The sequence below is a fragment of the Elgaria multicarinata genome, chromosome 2 (assembly GCF_023053635.1).
Source record: "Elgaria multicarinata webbii isolate HBS135686 ecotype San Diego chromosome 2, rElgMul1.1.pri, whole genome shotgun sequence".
Taxonomy (NCBI): Eukaryota; Metazoa; Chordata; class Lepidosauria; order Squamata; family Anguidae; genus Elgaria; species Elgaria multicarinata.
Window position 1 is genome coordinate 78,854,408 of NC_086172.1, and position 21,794 is coordinate 78,876,201.

General features: G+C 44.4%; 1 protein-coding gene across 1 annotated transcript; it reads right to left on the minus strand.

Moving 5' to 3' along the window:
- Positions 1–17,675: 17,675 nt before the first annotated feature.
- LOC134392501 (olfactory receptor 5J3-like) lies at positions 17,676–18,627 on the minus strand. Its single transcript, XM_063116871.1, is given in 2 exon segments — positions 17,676–18,005; positions 18,007–18,627. Coding segments are annotated over 2 exon segments (948 nt in total). The 5' UTR covers positions 18,625–18,627.
- Between the last annotated feature and the right edge of the window lie 3,167 nt (positions 18,628–21,794).

Here is a 21,794-nt window from a genome sequence, read left to right on the forward strand (position 1 = left end):
TCCTTTAGGTTTTTAGAGCGTTTTAAACCAAAATAAGGTACGTTACTACATCCTGGACGTTCCTTGACAATGTGCCAATGTCTTTTTAGAATGTCTATGATGGGATACACCAATCGGGAGTAAGTAAATGAACATGTTTATCTATCAATAGAAGGAGCAACCCTATGTGATATTAAAGATGTCCATGGTACCAAAGCTACCTTCCTTTCCGCTGTACAGACCACTGCGACAGGGTAACTCCTATGAATAAGTTGTTGTCTCAAATCCAATCTGCTTTTTATATAATCCCTTCTTGTTCATATTAACTCCACCATTGCCTTGCATTTAATTGTATTAAGGAATGCCATGGTATTGTATTATGGCATGGTCTTACATAGTATTATCGTATCGTATGATATAATATTGATCTCTGCCCCTTCATGAACTTAGTCACCAGAGCTAGAAGGGCATGGAGCAAAGTGTGAAGGCATTTCTCCACAAAGGTAAGCGATTTTCCTGCGCTATTCTGAGTTGTTGCAGATGCCTCTTCTGCCATTTTTTAAATCTGCTTCCTCTCTCAACCTCTCTTTCCAGGAAGGATCTTCTAGAAAAGCTGCAGAAGACTACCAGCCATGCCAATGATGGCTCTGTGCTGGAGGAGAACTAGAAGGGTATGGAGCTAAGTGTGAAGGCCTTTCTCCACAAAGGTAAGGGAGTTTCCTGAGCCTTGCTGTCATTCTCTACATATTCCTCACACGTTTTGCTCACTATGTTCCATTAAACCTCCCTTTTCTAGGGTAAGTCTTGCTGAGAACTTTCACAAGAAAAACTCAACAAGCTATGCCTCTTTGTCTTCTTAGAGTGTGGAAGAAAAGGTCAGCTGTAAGAAGCGGTAGAGACTAGATATAAACTCCATTTTATATCTAATTCTTCAGAGAGACTGCAGAAGTGAACCAGCTGTGCCTCAGAAAGCTCCATGCTCAAACTCCATGCCTTCTCTCCCAGCACAGACCCAGGTGTGACAGCCACCAGACCTTCTCCATAAAGGTAAGGGCTTCCTGTGCTTTTCTGACATACCTACATAGTTAACACATCTCTTGCTAATTACCTTCTCTTCAAATCTTCTTTTCTAGGCAGATCAAGCTGCAGAGGAGGACCAGTTTCACCTCAGAAAGCTCCATGCTCAGGCTCCACACCTTCTTTCTAGCACAGAATGAAATGTGACAACCACCAGATCTTCTCCACAAAGGTGAGAGTTTCCTGAGATTTGTTGATATGCTGCACGCAGTCCGCACACCTCCTTCCTGATTGTCCTCTTCAATCCCTTTTTTATAGGCTAAGACTTGCTGGGAAATTTTACCCGAAAGATTGGTCAAGCTACATATCTATTCCCACAGAACTTTCAGTTCTTCCAGGAGTAGTGATCGGAGGATGGGGGTGGCTGTAAGGGGAGGAGGAGGCCACACACCTTTTCTCCCAGTGCAGACTGATGTGTGACAGCACTCAGACCTTCTGAATCAAGGTAAGAGACTTAGAGCTTACTCAGACCTTTTGAATCAAGGTAAGGGACTTTCCTGTGTTATTCTGAGTAGTTGGAGATGCCTCTTCTGCCATTTTACTAATCTGCTTCCTCTCCCAGCCTCTCTTTCCAGGCAGAATCTACTAGAGAAGCTTCAGAAGACTATCAGCCATGCCACTGATGGCTGTGTGATGGAGGAGAGCTAGAAAGGAATGGAGGTATGTGTGAAGGCCTGTTTCCACAAAGGTAAGCGAGTTTCCGGCGTTATTCTGAGTATTTGGAAATGCCTCTTCTGCCATTTTCCTCATCTGCTTTCTGTCCCAGCCTCTCTTTCCAGGCAGAATCGTCTAGAGACGATTTATAAGACTACCAGCCATGCCACTAATGGCTGTGTGCTGGAGGAGAGCTAGAAAGGAGTGGAGCTAAGAATCAAGGCCTTTCCCTACAAAGGTAAGGGAGTTTTCTGAGCCTCTCTGACATTTTCCACATATTCCTCACAAGTTTTGCTCACTATGTTCCATTAAACTTCCCTTTTCTAGGGTTGTTGAGAACGTTAGTCTTGCTGAGAACTTCCACGAGAAAACTCAACAAGCTATGCCTCTTTGTCTTCCAAGAGTGTGGAAGAAAAGGTCAGCTGTAGGAAGCGGTAGAGACTAGATATAAACTCCATTTTATATCTAGTTCTTCAGAGAGACTGATTGTCCTCTTCAATCCCTTTTTTATAGGCTAAGACTTGCTGGGAAATTTTACCCGAAAGATTGGTCAAGCTACATATCTATTCCCACAGATCTTTCAGTTCTTCCAGGAGTAGTGATCGGAGGATGGGGGTGGCTGTAAGGGGAGGAGGAGGCCACACACCTTTTCTCCCAGTGCAAACTGATGTGTGACAGCACTCAGACCTTCTGAATCAAGGTAAGAGACTTAGGGCTTACTCAGACCTTCTGAATCAAGGTAAGCGACTTTCCTGTGTTACTCTGAGTAGTTGGAGATGCCTCTTCGGCCATTTTCCTAATCTGCTACCTCTTCCAGCCTCTCTTTCCAGGCAGAATCTTCTAGAGGAGCTGCAGAAGACTACCAGCAATGCCACTGATGGCTGTGTGCTGGAGGAGAACTAGAAAGGAATGGAGGTATGTGTGAAGGCCTTTCTCCACAAAGGTAAGAGACTTTCCGGCGTTATTCTGAGTAGTTGGAGATGCCTCTTCTGCCGTTTTCCTCATCTGCTTCCTCTCTCAGCCTCTCTTTCCAGGCAGAATCTTCTAGAGAAGCTGCAGAAGACTACCAGCCATGCCACTGATGGCTGTGTGCTGGAGGAGAGCTAGAAAGCAATGGAGCTAAGAGTGAAGGCCTTTCTCCACAAAGGTAAGGGAGTTTCCTGAGCCTCACTGACATTTCCCACACATTCCTCACATGTTTTGCTCACTATGTTCCATTAAACTTCCCTTTTCTAGGGTAAGTCTTGCTGAGAACTTTCACGAGAAAAACTGAACAAGCTATGCCTCTTTGTCTTTTTAGAGTGTGGAAGAAAAGGTCAGCTGTAAGAAGCGGTAGAGACTAGATATAAACTCCATTTTATATCTAGTTCTTCAGAGAGACTGCAGAAGGGAACCAGCTGTGCCTCAGAAAGCTCCATGCTCAAACTCCATGCCTTCTCTCCCAGCACAGACCCAGATATGACAGCCACCAGACCTTCTCCATAAAGGTAAGGGCTTCCTGTGCTTTTCTGACATACCTACATAGTTAACACATCTCTTGCTAATTACCTTCTCTTCAAATCTTCTTTTCTAGGCAGATCAAGCTGCAGAGGAGGACCGTTTCACCTCAGAAAGCTCCATGCTCAGGCTCCACACCTTCTTTCCTAGCACAGAATGAAATGTGACAACCACCAGACCTTCTCGACAAAGGTGAGAGTTTCCTGAGATTTGTTGATATGCTGCACGCAGTCCGCACACCTCCTTCCTGATTGCCTCTTCAATCCCTTTTTTACAGGCTAAGACTTGCTGGGAAATTTTACCCGAAAGATTGGTCAAGCTACAAATCTATTCCCACAGAACTTTCAGTTCTTCCAGGAGTAGTGATCGGAGGATGGGGGTGGCTGTAAGGGGAGGAGGAGGCCACACACCTTTTCTCCCAGTGCAGACTGATGTGTGACAGCACTCAGACCTTCTGGATCAAGGTAAGAAACTTAGAGCTCATTCAGACCTTCTGAATCAAGGTAAGGGACTTTCCTGTGTTGTTCTGAGTAGTTGGAGATGCCTCTTCTGCCATTTTCCTAACCTGCTTCCCCTCCCAGCCTCCCTTTCCAGGCATAATATTCTAGAAAAGCTTCAGAAGGCTATCAGCCATGCAACTGATGGCTGTGTGCCTGAGGAGGGCTAGAAAGCAATGGAGCTAAATGTGAAAGCCTTTCTCCACAAAGGTAAGCAACTTTCCTGTGTTATTCTGAGTAGTTGGAGATGCCTCTTCTGCCATTTTCCTAATCTGCTTCTTCTCCCAGCCTCTCTTTCCAGGCAGAGTCTTCTAGAGGAGCTGCAGAAGACTACCAGTAACGCTACTGATGGTTGTGTGCTGGAGGAGAACTAGAAAGGAATGGAGGTGTGTGTGAAGGTCTTTCTCCACAAAGGTAAGAGACTTTCTGGCGTTATTCTGAGTAGTTGGAGATGCCTTTTCTGCCGTTTTCCTCATCTGCTTCCTCTCTCAGCCTCTCTTTCCAGGCAGAATCTTCTAGAGAAGCTGCAGAAGACTACCAGCCATGCCACTGATGGCTGTGTGCTGGAGGAGAGCTAGAAAGCAATGGAGCTAAGAGTAAAACCCTTACACCACAAAGGTAAGGGCGTTTCCTGAGCCTCACTGACATTTCCCACACATTCCTCACATGTTTTGCTCACTATGTTCCATTAAACTTCCCTTTTCTAGGGTAAGTCTTGCTGAGAACTTTCACGAGAAAAACTCAACAAGCTATGCCTCTTTGTCTTCTTAGAGTGTGGAAGAAAAGGTCAGCTGTAAGAAGCGGTAGAGACTAGATATAAACTCCATTTTATATCTAGTTCTTCAGAGAGACTGCAGAAGGGAACCAGCTGTGCCTCAGAAAGCTCCATGCTCAAACTCCATGCCTTCTCTCCCAGCACAGACCCAGATATGACAGCCACCAGACCTTCTCCATAAAGGTAAGGGCTTCCTGTGCTTTTCTGACATACCTACATAGTTAACACATCTCTTGCTAATTACCTTCTCTTCAAATCTTCTTTTCTAGGCAGATCAAGCTGCAGAGGAGGACCGTTTCACCTCAGAAAGCTCCATGCTCAGGCTCCACACCTTCTTTCCTAGCATAGAATGAAATGTGACAACCACCAGACCTTCTCGACAAAGGTGAGAGTTTCCTGAGATTTGTTGATATGCTGCACGCAGTCCGCACACCTCCTTCCTGATTGCCTCTTCAATCCCTTTTTTACAGGCAAAGACTTGCTGGGAAATTTTACCCGAAAGATTGGTCAAGCTACAAATCTATTCCCACAGAACTTTCAGTTCTTCCAGGAGTAGTGATCGGAGGATGGGGGTGGCTGTAAGGGGAGGAGGAGGCCACACACCTTTTCTCCCAGTGCAGACTGATGTGTGACAGCACTCAGACCTTCTGGATCAAGGTAAGAAACTTAGAGCTCATTCAGACCTTCTGAATCAAGGTAAGGGACTTTCCTGTGTTATTCTGAGTAGTTGGAGATGCCTCTTCTGCCATTTTACTAATCTGCTTCCTCTCCCAGCCTCTCTTTCCAGGCAGAATCTACTAGAGAAGCTTCAGAAGACTATCAGCCATGCCACTGATGGCTGTGTGATGGAGGAGAGCTAGAAAGGAATGGAGGTATGTGTGAAGGCCTGTTTCCACAAAGGTAAGCGAGTTTCCGGCGTTATTCTGAGTATTTGGAAATGCCTCTTCTGCCATTTTCCTCATCTGCTTTCTGTCCCAGCCTCTCTTTCCAGGCAGAATCGTCTAGAGACGATTTATAAGACTACCAGCCATGCCACTAATGGCTGTGTGCTGGAGGAGAGCTAGAAAGGAGTGGAGCTAAGAATCAAGGCCTTTCCCTACAAAGGTAAGGGAGTTTTCTGAGCCTCTCTGACATTTTCCACATATTCCTCACAAGTTTTGCTCACTATGTTCCATTAAACTTCCCTTTTCTAGGGTTGTTGAGAACGTTAGTCTTGCTGAGAACTTCCACGAGAAAACTCAACAAGCTATGCCTCTTTGTCTTCCAAGAGTGTGGAAGAAAAGGTCAGCTGTAAGAAGCGGTAGAGACTAGATATAAACTCCATTTTATATCTAGTCCTTCAGAGAGACTGATTGTCCTCTTCAATCCCTTTTTTATAGGCTAAGACTTGCTGGGAAATTTTACCCGAAAGATTGGTCAAGCTACATATCTATTCCCACAGATCTTCCAGTTCTTCCAGGAGTAGTGATCGGAGGATGGGGGTGGCTGTAAGGGGAGGAGGAGGCCACACACCTTTTCTCCCAGTGCAAACTGATGTGTGACAGCACTCAGACCTTCTGAATCAAGGTAAGAGACTTAGGGCTTACTCAGACCTTCTGAATCAAGGTAAGCGACTTTCCTGTGTTACTCTGAGTAGTTGGAGATGCCTCTTCGGCCATTTTCCTAATCTGCTACCTCTTCCAGCCTCTCTTTCCAGGCAGAATCTTCTAGAGGAGCTGCAGAAGACTACCAGCAATGCCACTGATGGCTGTGTGCTGGAGGAGAACTAGAAAGGAATGGAGGTATGTGTGAAGGCCTTTCTCCACAAAGGTAAGAGACTTTCCGGCGTTATTCTGAGTAGTTGGAGATGCCTCTTCTGCCGTTTTCCTCATCTGCTTCCTCTCTCAGCCTCTCTTTCCAGGCAGAATCTTCTAGAGAAGCTGCAGAAGACTACCAGCCATGCCACTGATGGCTGTGTGCTGGAGGAGAGCTAGAAAGCAATGGAGCTAAGAGTGAAGGCCTTTCTCCACAAAGGTAAGGGAGTTTCCTGAGCCTCACTGACATTTCCCACACATTCCTCACATGTTTTGCTCACTATGTTCCATTAAACTTCCCTTTTCTAGGGTAAGTCTTGCTGAGAACTTTCACGAGAAAAACTGAACAAGCTATGCCTCTTTGTCTTTTTAGAGTGTGGAAGAAAAGGTCAGCTGTAAGAAGCGGTAGAGACTAGATATAAACTCCATTTTATATCTAGTTCTTCAGAGAGACTGCAGAAGGGAACCAGCTGTGCCTCAGAAAGCTCCATGCTCAAACTCCATGCCTTCTCTCCCAGCACAGACCCAGATATGACAGCCACCAGACCTTCTCCATAAAGGTAAGGGCTTCCTGTGCTTTTCTGACATACCTACATAGTTAACACATCTCTTGCTAATTACCTTCTCTTCAAATCTTCTTTTCTAGGCAGATCAAGCTGCAGAGGAGGACCGTTTCACCTCAGAAAGCTCCATGCTCAGGCTCCACACCTTCTTTCCTAGCACAGAATGAAATGTGACAACCACCAGATCTTCTCGACAAAGGCGAGAGTTTCCTGAGATTTGTTGATATGCTGCACGCAGTCCGCACACCTCCTTCCTGATTGCCTCTTCAATCCCTTTTTTACAGGCTAAGACTTGCTGGGAAATTTTACCCGAAAGATTGGTCAAGCTACAAATCTATTCCCACAGAACTTTCAGTTCTTCCAGGAGTAGTGATCGGAGGATGGGGGTGGCTGTAAGGGGAGGAGGAGGCCACACACCTTTTCTCCCAGTGCAGACTGATGTGTGACAGCACTCAGACCTTCTGGATCAAGGTAAGAAACTTAGAGCTCATTCAGACCTTCTGAATCAAGGTAAGGGACTTTCCTGTGTTGTTCTGAGTAGTTGGAGATGCCTCTTCTGCCATTTTCCTAACCTGCTTCCCCTCCCAGCCTCCCTTTCCAGGCATAATATTCTAGAAAAGCTTCAGAAGGCTATCAGCCATGCAACTGATGGCTGTGTGCCTGAGGAGGGCTAGAAAGCAATGGAGCTAAATGTGAAAGCCTTTCTCCACAAAGGTAAGCAACTTTCCTGTGTTATTCTGAGTAGTTGGAGATGCCTCTTCTGCCATTTTCCTAATCTGCTTCTTCTCCCAGCCTCTCTTTCCAGGCAGAGTCTTCTAGAGGAGCTGCAGAAGACTACCAGTAACGCTACTGATGGTTGTGTGCTGGAGGAGAACTAGAAAGGAATGGAGGTGTGTGTGAAGGTCTTTCTCCACAAAGGTAAGAGACTTTCTGGCGTTATTCTGAGTAGTTGGAGATGCCTTTTCTGCCGTTTTCCTCATCTGCTTCCTCTCTCAGCCTCTCTTTCCAGGCAGAATCTTCTAGAGAAGCTGCAGAAGACTACCAGCCATGCCACTGATGGCTGTGTGCTGGAGGAGAGCTAGAAAGCAATGGAGCTAAGAGTAAAACCCTTACACCACAAAGGTAAGGGCGTTTCCTGAGCCTCACTGACATTTCCCACACATTCCTCACATGTTTTGCTCACTATGTTCCATTAAACTTCCCTTTTCTAGGGTAAGTCTTGCTGAGAACTTTCACGAGAAAAACTCAACAAGCTATGCCTCTTTGTCTTCTTAGAGTGTGGAAGAAAAGGTCAGCTGTAAGAAGCGGTAGAGACTAGATATAAACTCCATTTTATATCTAGTTCTTCAGAGAGACTGCAGAAGGGAACCAGCTGTGCCTCAGAAAGCTCCATGCTCAAACTCCATGCCTTCTCTCCCAGCACAGACCCAGATATGACAGCCACCAGACCTTCTCCATAAAGGTAAGGGCTTCCTGTGCTTTTCTGACATACCTACATAGTTAACACATCTCTTGCTAATTACCTTCTCTTCAAATCTTCTTTTCTAGGCAGATCAAGCTGCAGAGGAGGACCGTTTCACCTCAGAAAGCTCCATGCTCAGGCTCCACACCTTCTTTCCTAGCACAGAATGAAATGTGACAACCACCAGACCTTCTCGACAAAGGTGAGAGTTTCCTGAGATTTGTTGATATGCTGCACGCAGTCCGCACACCTCCTTCCTGATTGCCTCTTCAATCCCTTTTTTACAGGCAAAGACTTGCTGGGAAATTTTACCTGAAAGATTGGTCAAGCTACAAATCTATTCCCACAGAACTTTCAGTTCTTCCAGGAGTAGTGATCGGAGGATGGGGGTGGCTGTAAGGGGAGGAGGAGGCCACACACCTTTTCTCCCAGTGCAGACTGATGTGTGACAGCACTCAGACCTTCTGGATCAAGGTAAGAGACTTAGAGCTTGTAAGGGAGGAGGCTTGTGTAGCAAAATGATTGTCAGTGGCTCCACCTCCATCGAGCAGTCGGTTCTACCTCCAATGACCTGTTTCCCACCACAGCACTCATATTGGCTGCTGGCCAGCACTAGTCTTATGATATGTTATTATGGTATGTTACGAAATTATGGTATAGAATGGGATAGGATTAGCATACAGTATTATCGTATTGTATTAAGGAATGAAGAACCACAACAGGCGACTCCCAAAGAAATAAAGTTAAACCAGTAAAGTAATTGTTATTCAAATTTGTACATATAAAAACAGTCAATACATTGAATTAGGATCCCATTAGTAATGAGAGTTATATACAATCAAAAACAATTCACAATTCACATACATAACAGTATACCTAAACAAAATCAGTCAAAGTGATTAAACATTGTTTTAAAGACCACGTTAACAAAGTTCATAATGTTCTTTGTTTCGAAGATTTCTTTTTCAAAATGTTGGTCTTAATCAATCCAAAGCGTTGGTCTTAGTAATCTGTATGCTCCCAAAAAGGAAGGCAATTCCAAACTAGAATTTAGACCCTGAGGGGCCGCAGTATTTAACCTACATGTCCACTGTGCCTCCTTTCTAAGCAAGATATTATCATAACACTGCCAATCATATTTATGTACATAGATCCGTTCAATTACCAAAAACTTAAAATCGTTACATCCGTATCCCAGCTCCATGAAATGTTGTACAAGGGGTGCCTCCATGATCTGATGTTTAATCTTCGACCTATGTTCCAAGATCCTCATCTGGACTGACCGTGCTGTCTTTCCTTTGTAAATAAGACCACATGGACCATTAATCAAATAAATGTCCCTTTTAGTCCCACAGTTCGAAAAAGGGCCCAAATCAAAACGACGATGATCCGAAGGATGTATAGAAGTTTTTGTTTCCAAAGTCAATGCACATGCCACACATCTTCCACATCTGAAATGCCCCAAAGCGTCGTCCACCCTTGTTATGGGCTGCTCAATAGCATATTCACCAGTAGCTCCTTTAGGTTTTTAGAGCGTTTAAAACCAAAATAAGGTACGTTACTACATCCTGGAAGTTCCTTGACAATGTGCCAATGTCTTTTTAGAATGTCTATGATGGGATACACCAATCGGGAGTAAGTAAATGAACATGTTTATCTATCAATAGAAGGAGCAACCCTATGTGATATTAAAGATGTCCATGGTACCAAAGCTACCTTCCTTTCCGCTGTACAGACCACTGCGACAGGGTAACTCCTATGAATAAGTTGTTGTCTCAAATCCAATCTGCTTTTTATATAATCCCTTCTTGTTCATATTAACTCCACCATTGCCTTGCATTTAATTGTATTAAGGAATGCCATGGTATTGTATTATGGCATGGTCTTAAATAGTATTATCGTATCGTATGATATAATATTGATCTCTGCCCCTTCATGAACTTAGTCACCAGAGCTACAAGGGCATGGAGCAAAGTGTGAAGGCATTTCTCCACAAAGGTAAGCGATTTTCCTGCGCTATTCTGAGTTGTTGCAGATGCCTCTTCTGCCATTTTTTAAATCTGCTTCCTCTCCCAACCTCTCTTTCCAGGAAGGATCTTCTAGAAAAGCTGCAGAAGACTACCAGCCATGCCAATGATGGCTCTGTGCTGGAGGAGAACTAGAAGGGTATGGAGCTAAGTGTGAAGGCCTTTCTCCACAAAGGTAAGGGAGTTTCCTGAGCCTTGCTGTCATTCTCTACATATTCCTCACACGTTTTGCTCACTATGTTCCATTAAACCTCCCTTTTCTAGGGTAAGTCTTGCTGAGAACTTTCACAAGAAAAACTCAACAAGCTATGCCTCTTTGTCTTCTTAGAGTGTGGAAGAAAAGGTCAGCTGTAAGAAGCGGTAGAGACTAGATATAAACTCCATTTTATATCTAGTTCTTCAGAGAGACTGCAGAAGGGAACCAGCTGTGCCTCAGAAAGCTCCATGCTCAAACTCCATGCCTTCTCTCCCAGCACAGACCCAGGTGTGACAGCCACCAGACCTTCTCCATAAAGGTAAGGGCTTCCTGTGCTTTTCTGACATACCTACATAGTTAACACATCTCTTGCTAATTACCTTCTCTTCAAATCTTCTTTTCTAGGCAGATCAAGCTGCAGAGGAGGACCAGTTTCACCTCAGAACGCTCCATGCTCAGGCTCCACACCTTCTTTCTAGCACAGAATGAAATGTGACAACCACCAGATCTTCTCCACAAAGGTGAGAGTTTCCTGAGATTTGTTGATATGCTGCACGCAGTCCGCACACCTCCTTCCTGATTGTCCTCTTCAATCCCTTTTTTATAGGCTAAGACTTGCTGGGAAATTTTACCCGAAAGATTGGTCAAGCTACAAATCTATTCCCACAGAACTTTCAGTTCTTCCAGGAGTAGTGATCGGAGGATGGGGGTGGCTGTAAGGGGAGGAGGAGGCCACACACCTTTTCTCCCAGTGCAGACTGATGTGTGACAGCACTCAGACCTTCTGATTCAAGGTAAGAGACTTAGAGCTTACTCAGACTTTCTGAATCAAGGTAAGCGACTTTCCTGGGTTATTCTGAGTAGTTGGAGATGCCTTTTCTGCCGTTTTCCTCATCTGCTTCCTCTCTCAGTCTCCCTTTCCAGGCAAAATCTTCTAGAGAAGCTGCAGAAGACTACCAGCCATGCCACTGATGGCTGTGTGGTGGAGGAGAGCTAGAAAGCAATGGAGGTATGTGTGAAGGCCTCTCTCCACAAAGGTAAGCGACTTTCCTGTGTTATTTTGTGTTTTTGCAGATGCTTCGTCTGCTGTTTTCCTAATCTGCTTTCTGTCCCAGCCTCTCTTCCCAGGCAGAATCCTCTAGACAAGCTGCAGAAGACTACCAGCCATGCCAGTAATGGCTTTGTGCTGGAGGAGAGCTAGAAAGGAATGGAGCTAAGAGTGAAGGCCTTTCTCCACAAAGGTAAGTGAGTTTCCTGAGCCTCGCTGTCATTCTCTACATATTCCTCACACGTTTTGCTCACTATGTTCCATTAAACCTCCCTTTTCTAGGGTAAGTCTTGCTCAGAACTTTCACAAGAAAAACTCAACAAGCTATGCCTCTTTGTTTTCTTAGAGTGTGGAAGAAAAGGTCAGCTGTAAGAAGCGGTAGAGACTAGATATAAACTCCATTTTATATCAAGTTCTTCAGAGAGACTGCCCCTTCATGAACTTAGTCACCAGAGCTAGAAGGGCATGGAGCAAAGTGTGAAGGCATTTCTCCACAAAGGTAAGCGACTTTCCTGCGCTATTCTGAGTTGTTGCAGATGCCTCTTCTGCCATTTTTTAAATCTGCTTCCTCTCCCAACCTCTCTTTCCAGGAAGGATCTTCTAGAAAAGCTGCAGAAGACTACCAGCCATGCCAATGATGGCTCTGTGCTGGAGGAGAACTAGAAGGGTATGGAGCTAAGTGTGAAGGCCTTTCTCCACAAAGGTAAGTGACTTTCCTGAGTCTCGCTGTCATTTTCCACATATTCCTCACACCTTTTGCTCACTATGTTCCATTAAACCTCCATTTTCTAGGGTAAGTCTTGCTGAGAACCTTCACGAGAAAAACTCAACAAACTATGCTGCTTTTTCTTCTTAGAGTGTGGAAGAAAAGGTCAGCTGTAAGAAGAGGTGGAGACTACATATCCAATCTCCTAGTGAACCCAATGCCATGGTACGATGCCTCCTTGTAGTTCACTGACATGCTCCGCACCCATCCCCTTTCCCCTAACTTTTCTTTTTTCAACCTCCATTTTCCAGGCAATAGGCCTTCATAGAAACTGCGGAAGGGAACCAGCTGTGCCTCAGAAAGCTCCGTGCTCAACCTCCATGCCTACTTTCCCAGCACAGACCCAGTTGTGAGAGCCACCAGACCTTCTCCATAAAGGTAAGGGCTTCCTGTGCTTTTCTGACATTCCTACATAGTCAACACATCTCTTGCTAATTACATTCTTTTCAAATATTCTTTTCCAGGCAGATTTTACCCGAAAGATTGGTCAAGCTACATATCTATTCCCACAGAACTTTCAGTTCTTCCAGGAGTAGTGATCGGAGGATAGGGGTGGCTGTAAGGGGATGAGGAGGCCACACACCTTTTCTCCCAGTACAGACTGATGTGTGACAGCACTCAGACCTTCTGAATCAAGTTAAGAGACTTAGAGCTTGTAAGGGAGGAGGCTTGTGTAGCAAAATGATTGTCAGTGGCTCCACCTCCATCGAGCAGTCGGTTCTACCTCCAATGACCTGTTTCCCACCACAGCACTCATATTGGCTGCTGGCCAGCACTAGTCTTATATTATATATAATAATAATATATTATTATGGTATGTTATGAAATTATGGTATAGAATGGGATAGGATTAGCGTACAGTATTATCGTATTGTATTAAGGAATGAAGAACCACAACAGGCGACTCCCAAAGAAATAAAGTTAAACCAGTAAAGTAATTGTTATTCAAATTTGTACATATAAAAACAGTCAATACATTGAATTAGGATCCCATTAGTAATGAGAGTTATATACAATCAAAAACAATTCACAATTCACATACATAACAGTATATCTAAACAAAATCAGTCAAAGTGATTAAACATTGTTTTAAAGACCACGTTAACAAAGTTCATAATGTTCTTTGTTTCGAAGACTTCTTTTTCGAAATGTTGGTCTTAATCAATCCAAAGCGTTGGTCTTAGTAATCTGTAAAAGATAATATTTTCAAAATAAACAAATTTGGTTAGAACTTTTCCACTGTACCTTATCTCATTCATTTACTTGGCCTTGTTCCCAAGGTAAGGACACCGAAATTATTTTGTTACAGATAAACTTACCGCCAGCCGGCAGTGAAATGCTCTCACAATCTCATTTTACTTAGTTTTCAGAGATGAAACCATCTTCTGGTATTTTCATCTATACGGTATATGAAAGACTAATTAACCATACATTCACAAACAGACAAAAAGTCTGTATCATTACACAACGTTACACTTATTTAACCTTCTAGCAAGTCAAAATAAAAATGAAAGTAAAACCTACACACATACCAAAGTCCAGGGGAGCCTATTTTGCTCCGTCACATCGTTTCCTGTGCTCTCAGCTGGCAAACGGCAACATCCAATTCACCACACCACAGACCTTCCAACCGTAGCTACTATTCTTAAAGTTGTATTCATTCACCATACGCCACATTGACTCATGCTCCCAAATAGGAAGACAATTCCAAACTAGAATTTAGACCCTGAGGGGCCGCAGTATTTAACCTACATGTCCACTGTGCCTCCTTTCTAAGCAAGATATTATCATAACACTGCCAATCATATTTATGTACATAGATCCGTTCAATTACCAAAAACTTAAAATCGTTACATCCGTATCCCAGCTCCATGAAATGTTGTACAAGGGGTGCCTCCATGATCTGATGTTTAATCTTCGACCTATGTTCCAAGATCCTCATCTGGACTGACCGTGCTGTCTTTCCATTGTAAATAAGACCACATGGACCATTAATCAAATAAAAGTCCCTTTTAGTCCCACAGTTCGAAAAAGGGCCCAAATCAAAACGACGATGATCCGAAGGATGTATAAAAGTTTTGGTTTCCAAAGTCAATGCACATGCCGCACATCTTCCACATCTGAAATGCCCCAAAGCGTCGTCCACCCTTGTTATGGGCTGCTCAATATCAGTATACACCAGTAAGTCCTTTAGGTTTTTAGAGCGTTTTAAACCAAAATAAGGTACGTTACTACATCCTGGAAGTTCCTTAACAATGTGCCAATGTATTTTTAGAATGTCTATGATGGGATACACCAATCGGGGGTAAGTAAATGAACATGTTTATCTATCAATAGAAGGAGCAACCCTATGTGATATTACAGATGTCCATGGTACCAAAGCTACCTTCCTTTCCGCTGTACGGAACACTGCGACAGGGTAACTCCTATGAATAAGTTGTTGTCTCAAATCCAATCTGCTTTTTATATAATCCCTTCTTGTTCATATTAACTCCACCATTGTGTTGCATTTAATTGTATTAAGGAATGCCATGGTATTGTATTATGGCATGGTCTTACATAGTATTATCGTATCGTATGATATAATATTGATCTCTGCCCCTTCATGAACTTAGTCACCAGAGCTAGAAGGGCATGGAGCAAAGTGTGAAGGCATTTCTCCACAAAGGTAAGCGATTTTCCTGCGCTATTCTGAGTTGTTGCAGATGCCTCTTCTGCCATTTTTTAAATCTGCTTCCTCTCCCAACCTCTCTTTCCAGGAAGGATCTTCTAGAAAAGCTGCAGAAGACTACCAGCCATGCCAATGATGGCTCTGTGCTGGAGGAGAACTAGAAGGGCATGGACCTAAGTGTGAAAGCTTTTCTCCACAAAGGTAAGCGACTTTCCTGTGTTATTTTGAGTTGTTGCAGATGCCTCTTCTGCCATTTTACTAACCTGCTTCCTCTCCTAGCCTCGCTTTCCAGGCAGAATCTTCTAGAGAAGCTGCAGAAGACTACCAGCCATGCCCTGATGGCTCTGTGCTGGAGGAGAACTAGAAGGGTATGGAGCTAAGTGTGAAGGCCTTTCTCCACAAAGGTAAGTGACTTTCCTGAGCCTCGCTGTCATTCTCCACATATTCCTCACACCTTTTGCTCACTAGGTTCCATTAAACCTCCATTTTCTAGGGTAAGTCTTGCTGAGAACCTTCACGAGAAAAACTCAACAAACTATGCTGCTTTTTCTTCTTAGAGTGTGGAAGAAAAGGTCAGCTGTAAGAAGAGGTGGAGACTACATATCCAATCTCCTAGTGAACCCAATGCCATGGTACGATGCCTCCTTGTTGTTCACTGACATGCTGTGCACACATCCCCTTTCCCCTAACTTTTCTTTTTTCAACCTCCATTTTCCAGGCAATAGGCCTTCATAGAAACTGCAGAAGGGAACCAGCTGTGCCTCAGAAAGCTCCGTGCTCAACCTCCATGCCTACTTTCCCAGCACAGACCCAGGTGTGAGAGCCACCAGACCTTCTCCATAAAGGTAAGGGCTTCCTGTGCTTTTCTGACATTCCTACATAGTCAACACATCTCTTGCTAATTACATTCTTTTCAAATCTTCTTTTCCAGGCAGAGGAAGCTGCATTGGGAAAGCTCCATGCTCAATCTCCACACCTTCTTTCTCAGCACAGATCCAAATGTGATAACCGCTAGCCGTTCTCCACAAAGGTGAGAGTTTTCTGAGATTTGTTGATATGCTGCATGCAGTCAACACACCTCCTTTCTGATTGTCCTCTTCAACCCCTTTTTTATAGGCTAAGACTTGCTGAGAAATTTTACCCAAACTATTGGAGAAGCTACATATCTATTCCACAGAAATTTCCATTCTTCCAGGTGTAGTGATCGGAGGATAGGGGTGGCTGTAAGGGGAGGAGGAGGCCACACACCTTTTCTCCCAGTGCAGACTGATGTGTGACAGCACTCAGGCCTTCTGAATCAAGGTAAGAGATTTAGGCCATGTAAATGAGGAGGCTTGTGTAGCAAAATAATTGTCAGCGGCTCCACCTCCATGGATTCCTTGGTTCCACTTCCAATGACCTATTTCCCACCGCCACACTCATATTGGCTGCTGGCCACTACTGGTATTATGGTATGTTATTATGGTATGTTATTATATTATAGTATGAGATGTGATAGGATTAGGGTATAGTATTATGGTATTGTATTAAAGAATGCCATAGTATTGTGTTATCGCATGGTATGATATAATATTGATCTCTGCCCCTTCATTCACTTAATCACCAGTGATATTTTTATCATTTGTTAAGCCTTCTTTCATGAAGAACGTTTGTGATCACATGAAAACAACGCTCTGCCACCAGGATTATTAGCTGTTGTGCTTTAACAGCATTTTTTTCTCGTCCTGGGGTAAGCAGGAATATCTGCTAATTGCTGCAGATCAGAATTCTCTTTAACGGCAGTTCAAAAGTTGGCATAATACACCTGTCTGTCACAACTGATATATGGCAAGTACAGTGGGCATGTGAAGCACAAGGTCCCAGAAAGCAGCCCAAGGAAGAGAATGAGTCAAGCATGATGTGATGTGTGTTTATTTTGACAGCTACACATATGCATACTGTCCTCAGTGACAATAATCCAAGATGATGCCATGGACAATGGCCTATGTAGGTAACAGAGGCAGAGGACAGCAGGAAATCTTACAGACAAGAAAATTTTTGGAGCAACTTAATTCAATCTGTTTTTGGATCTGAGCCATATGTGCTTAGTATGAATGCCAACATGTTTCTCTACAGGAAAGCTATTCCCTTCTCACATTGTAGCTATAATGATATTATATTCACTGTGTATTTTGTAGAGCTGGTCAAAATTCTCCTCCCAACCTTTGCCAGACCTTCATCCTTCAGGTAGGTGCAGGGGAGATATATTGGGGAGTTTTTGGAAATGTTGCTGGAGTTAATACGACTTAACAGGAGATGAGGGTGGTTCCCACTCTCTCAAGTTATTTCCTTCAACAAAGCCAAGGCACACACTGTTCCTAATGGCAGAAAATGTTGCCTGGCAACCTCACTGCCAATGGGAAGAGCTTTGCAAATGAGGGCCAGAAACGCCCCTACAACCAGTGCTACATATGAGACATCAATCTCTGTCAATAGAGTATGAACTTCGTTGTATACAGTATGTGGTGGGATGGAATAAAATGTATTTGCTATGGTTTTACTATTCTATTGATATAACTCGACAACATACATTTCAAAAAGTCCTTGTAATATGTTCAGCCCATACATATCTCTGTCAAGGCCGTGCCTTAGAATCAAGGCACTTTTGTCCATCCTTGCTTGGTAATTTGCTTAAGATATTGACTGAGAAAACACTTTTCTCCCAATCACTTTTCGTAGAGCAAATTTGACATCTCTGTTCCTCAGGCTGTAGATCAGAGGATTCAACATGGGTGTTATCACTGTGTAAAACACAGAGGCCATTTTGTCTGTGTCAAGCGAATAGCTAGAACTGGGCCGGAAGTACATGAAGAGAATGGTCCCATGGAAGATAGCCACCGCCATAAGGTGGGAGGTGCATGTGGAAAATGCTTTATGCCTCCCCTCAGCTGAGCGAATCCGTAGTACAGCTAAAATAATGAATATATAAGAGATGATGATGATCAGCAAGGTGCTCATTTCAAATAAGCTTCAAACAAGTGAATACCAGCATTTCGTTTATGTAGATATCGTTGCAAGCCAGATTCAGCAGCGGTGTAAGATCACAGAAAAAGTGATTGATGACATTGGGCCCACAAAAAGACAATCTCAACAATCCACTTGTATGAATCATAGAGTTCACAATACCCCAGAGGTATGATCCCGCTATCAAACCTGTACAGAGCCTGTTAGTCATAACAGAAGTATAGAGCAAAGGGTTGCAGATGGCCACATACCTATCATATGCCATAACGGCCAGTAGAAAAAACTCAGTGGTGGCAAAAATAGCAAAGAAAAAATATTGTGCAATGCAGTCAGCATAAGAGATGGTTTTGTGGCCCACTAAAAAGTTCACCAGCATGTTAGGTGTGATGGTGGTGGAATAGCAGGCATCTAAGAAGGACAGGCTGCTGAGGAAAAAGTACATTGGGGTATGCAGCTGGGGATCCATCCAAATTAATACTAGCATCCCAAGATTCCCCGCCAGAGTGACAAAATAGAGGAGTAGAAATACCACAAAGAGTGGAGGCCGCATCTCCAGATGTTCTGTTAGGCCAAGGAGAATGAAGTTGGTTACCATCGTGTGATTCGCTGTAGCCATTGGTTTCACTCCCTCTTTCCTGTGGAGAGAAGTGATTTTTAAAACAGAGAAAAAAACAGCGCATTGTGCAATTTGCCGCCTGTTTCAACATCCTTTCCCTTAGCCTCCATAGCTGAACCGTGATTTGTAGTACCATAAATCAGAGTGGGGCATTGTGGTGTCCTTTTAGCACCAAACTGATATCTCTTTTGTACTGGAGTTTTCCAAAAGGGAATTTATGCCTTTCAACCGGACAGCATATTAATTCCGCCCTTCTCCTTCATCTGGACAACATATTAATTTCAACTTCTGGCAAACTTAATCAAAATGATGATATGGATATGAACTGTATTGAACACATTCAGGAATTACAAAGAATTATTGTTATTTAAGTTTTGAGCCAACAGTCCAAGGGCAAGGAAGCATGTATGAATTGAAATATGATAATGATTCTTTGTTACCAACTGAAGGGGGGAAAAACTTAAATTAGTTTTTCTTTGGGTCTAAATGTTCAAGTATATTTACTTTTAGTGAGGGCCATAGAAATACATTAAGTTGTAGCTTTAGTTCATTTTTTAAAGTATATCACATTTGAGCTAAGTTTTAAAATGATCTCCATATTTGGTCACAATCTTGTGAGTTAGTTTTGGAGTGAGTTTTAATAGAAGATATATTTCCTGAAGGTGAAATTCTATGGTCTGTGGGACGACATCCCAAGGAATGTGGACTATTATGGGTCTTTCCCTCCACCAACAGAGAGGAGATCCACCCAGGACATGCTCCTTTGATGGTGACCCAGTTTTCTGCCACCATGGCTGCCTCACTGGTAGTGCTCCACCACCGGTAAGGGCAAAAAGAGGTGTTCTGGGGGCACATCAGGGTGGACACAAAATTTCCTTCATTGCTTTGGAATGGAGGGGGGAGGAAATACACTAATCCTGGAGCTGCTGTTGTTATTTTCTCTCCCTTTGAAACCAATGGAAAGGGAAGTAAACACTGTAGACGAAGGTTGGAGTCAATCCAACCTTACTGCAAGGTAGGCCCCAGACGAAACGTCCTGTCTTCCCGGCCACCCCTTGCCCTAGCCCTCTCCTCCACTTTGCAATGCAAAGGTACGATGCCTCCTTCTAGTTCTCTGTCGTGCTCCACCCACCTCACCTTTCCCCTAACTTTTCTGTTTTCAAACTCAATTTTCCAGGAAGAGGCGTTCAGAGAAACTGCAGAAGGGGACCAGCTGTGGCTCAGAAAGCTCTATGCTCAAGATCCACACTTTGTTTCCTAGCGCAGAACCAAATGTGACAACCACCAGCCCTTCTCCACAAAGGTGAGAGTTTCCTGGTTTGTTGATATGCTGCACGCAGTCCACGTAGCTCCTTCCTGATTGTCCTCTTCAATCCCTTTTTTATAGGCTAAGACTTGCTGGGAAGTTTTGCCCAAAAGATTGGACAAGCTACATATCTATTCCCACAGAACTTTCAGATCTTCCAGGAGCAGTGATCGGAGGTTAGGGGTGGCTATAAGGGGAGGAGGAGGCCACACATTTTTTTTCCTAGTGCAGACCAAAGTGTGAGAGCACACAGACCTTCTGAATCAAGGTAAGACACTTAGGCCTTTTAAGGGAGAGGGCTTGTATAGCGAAATAAGTGTCTGTGGCTCCACCTCCATCGAGCACTCGGTTCCACCTCCAATGAGAGCAGACACACACAAACACTGCTGAAGATCTGGGAAGCCAGAGGGCCTATTCTAGAGAGGCTGCCTCACCTCGTGTCAAGAGGAAGCGGGCGTGAAGAGCTTGGATGCGGCTCATTTGAGAGCACACACACGCATGCACTGCTGACGTTCCGGGAGGCCGGAGTGCCCATTCTAGAGAGGCTGCCTCGCCTCGTGCTAAGAGGAAGTGGGCGTGAAGAGTGAGGATGCGGATCATTTGAGAGCACACACACACACGCACTGCTGAAGTTCCTGGAGTCTATAGCCCTATTCCAGAGAGGTTGCCTCTTTGTAAGAGAAAGTGGGCAGGAAGAGTGAGGATGCGGCTCATTTGAGAGCACACACACGCATGCACTGCTGACGTTCCGGGAGGCCAGAGGGCCCATTCTAGAGAGGTTGCCTCGCCTCGTGTCAAAAGGAACTGGGCGTGAAGAGCGAGGATGCGGCTTATGTGAGAGCACACACACGCATGCACTGCTGACGTTCCGGGAGGCCAGAGGGCCCATTCTAGAGAGGTTGCCTCGCCTCGTGTCAAAAAGAACTGGGCGTGAAGAGCGAGGATGCGGCTCATGTGAGAGCACACACATGCATGCAATTCTGACGTTCCGGGAAGCCAGAGGGCCCATTCTAGAGAGGTTGCCTCGCCTCGTGTCAAAAGGAACTGGGTGTAAGGAACGGTGAGTTTTCTGAGGATGAGGACTCTGGGGATGAGCAGCCACAGGCGGGACCCAGTACCAGCTTGGCTGATCAACAGCCAGCAGAGGCCTCATCCAGTGCAAACTTAGAAGAGGAGCAAACAGACTTGTTACACGTGCCCTCGTTCAAACAGCAAAGGGCAGAGAAGGAGGCTTTACGCCGATCTAAGCGGATTGCTAATAAACACCAGCTGAACAAGGAACAGCTGTGAGGCTGAGCTGGTGTATTTAGGTAGCAGTGCGCAGGCCAGCAAATTGTCAGAGCTTATCTGGTTTGCCTGGGAGAAGCTCTGGACTGTGTACCCTTGACCGTGCCGTGTTCCTGTTGGATCGTTTTGGACTCTGGACTTCTTGGACCCCGTGACTCTCTCCTGCCCTTTGGAACCTGGACTGGCTTTATGGACTTTCGTGACTCTCTCGTACCCTCACTGACATCTGGAATGCTTTATGGACTGCCTTTGTGTTTTGCGTAAGCAACAAACGATTGCTCTATGTATTTCTGTTTCAGCTGTGTGACCAATACACATTATTAGTTACCTCCTTAGTTGCTGTGTTTGCTGTTTCTTGGCACACTTCCCAGACTGGGCACACAGCCAAGTAGATAAGCTAAGGTGGCTGGTTGCAGACTTGCTTTCTCCAGGACACTGGGCATGAAGAGTGAGGATGCGGCTCATGTGAGAGCACACACACACAAACACCTCTGACGCTCCGGGAGGGCAGAGGGCCCATTCCCCATCTATTCCTCACACCTTTTACTCCCTATGTTCCCTTAAACCTCCTTTTTTT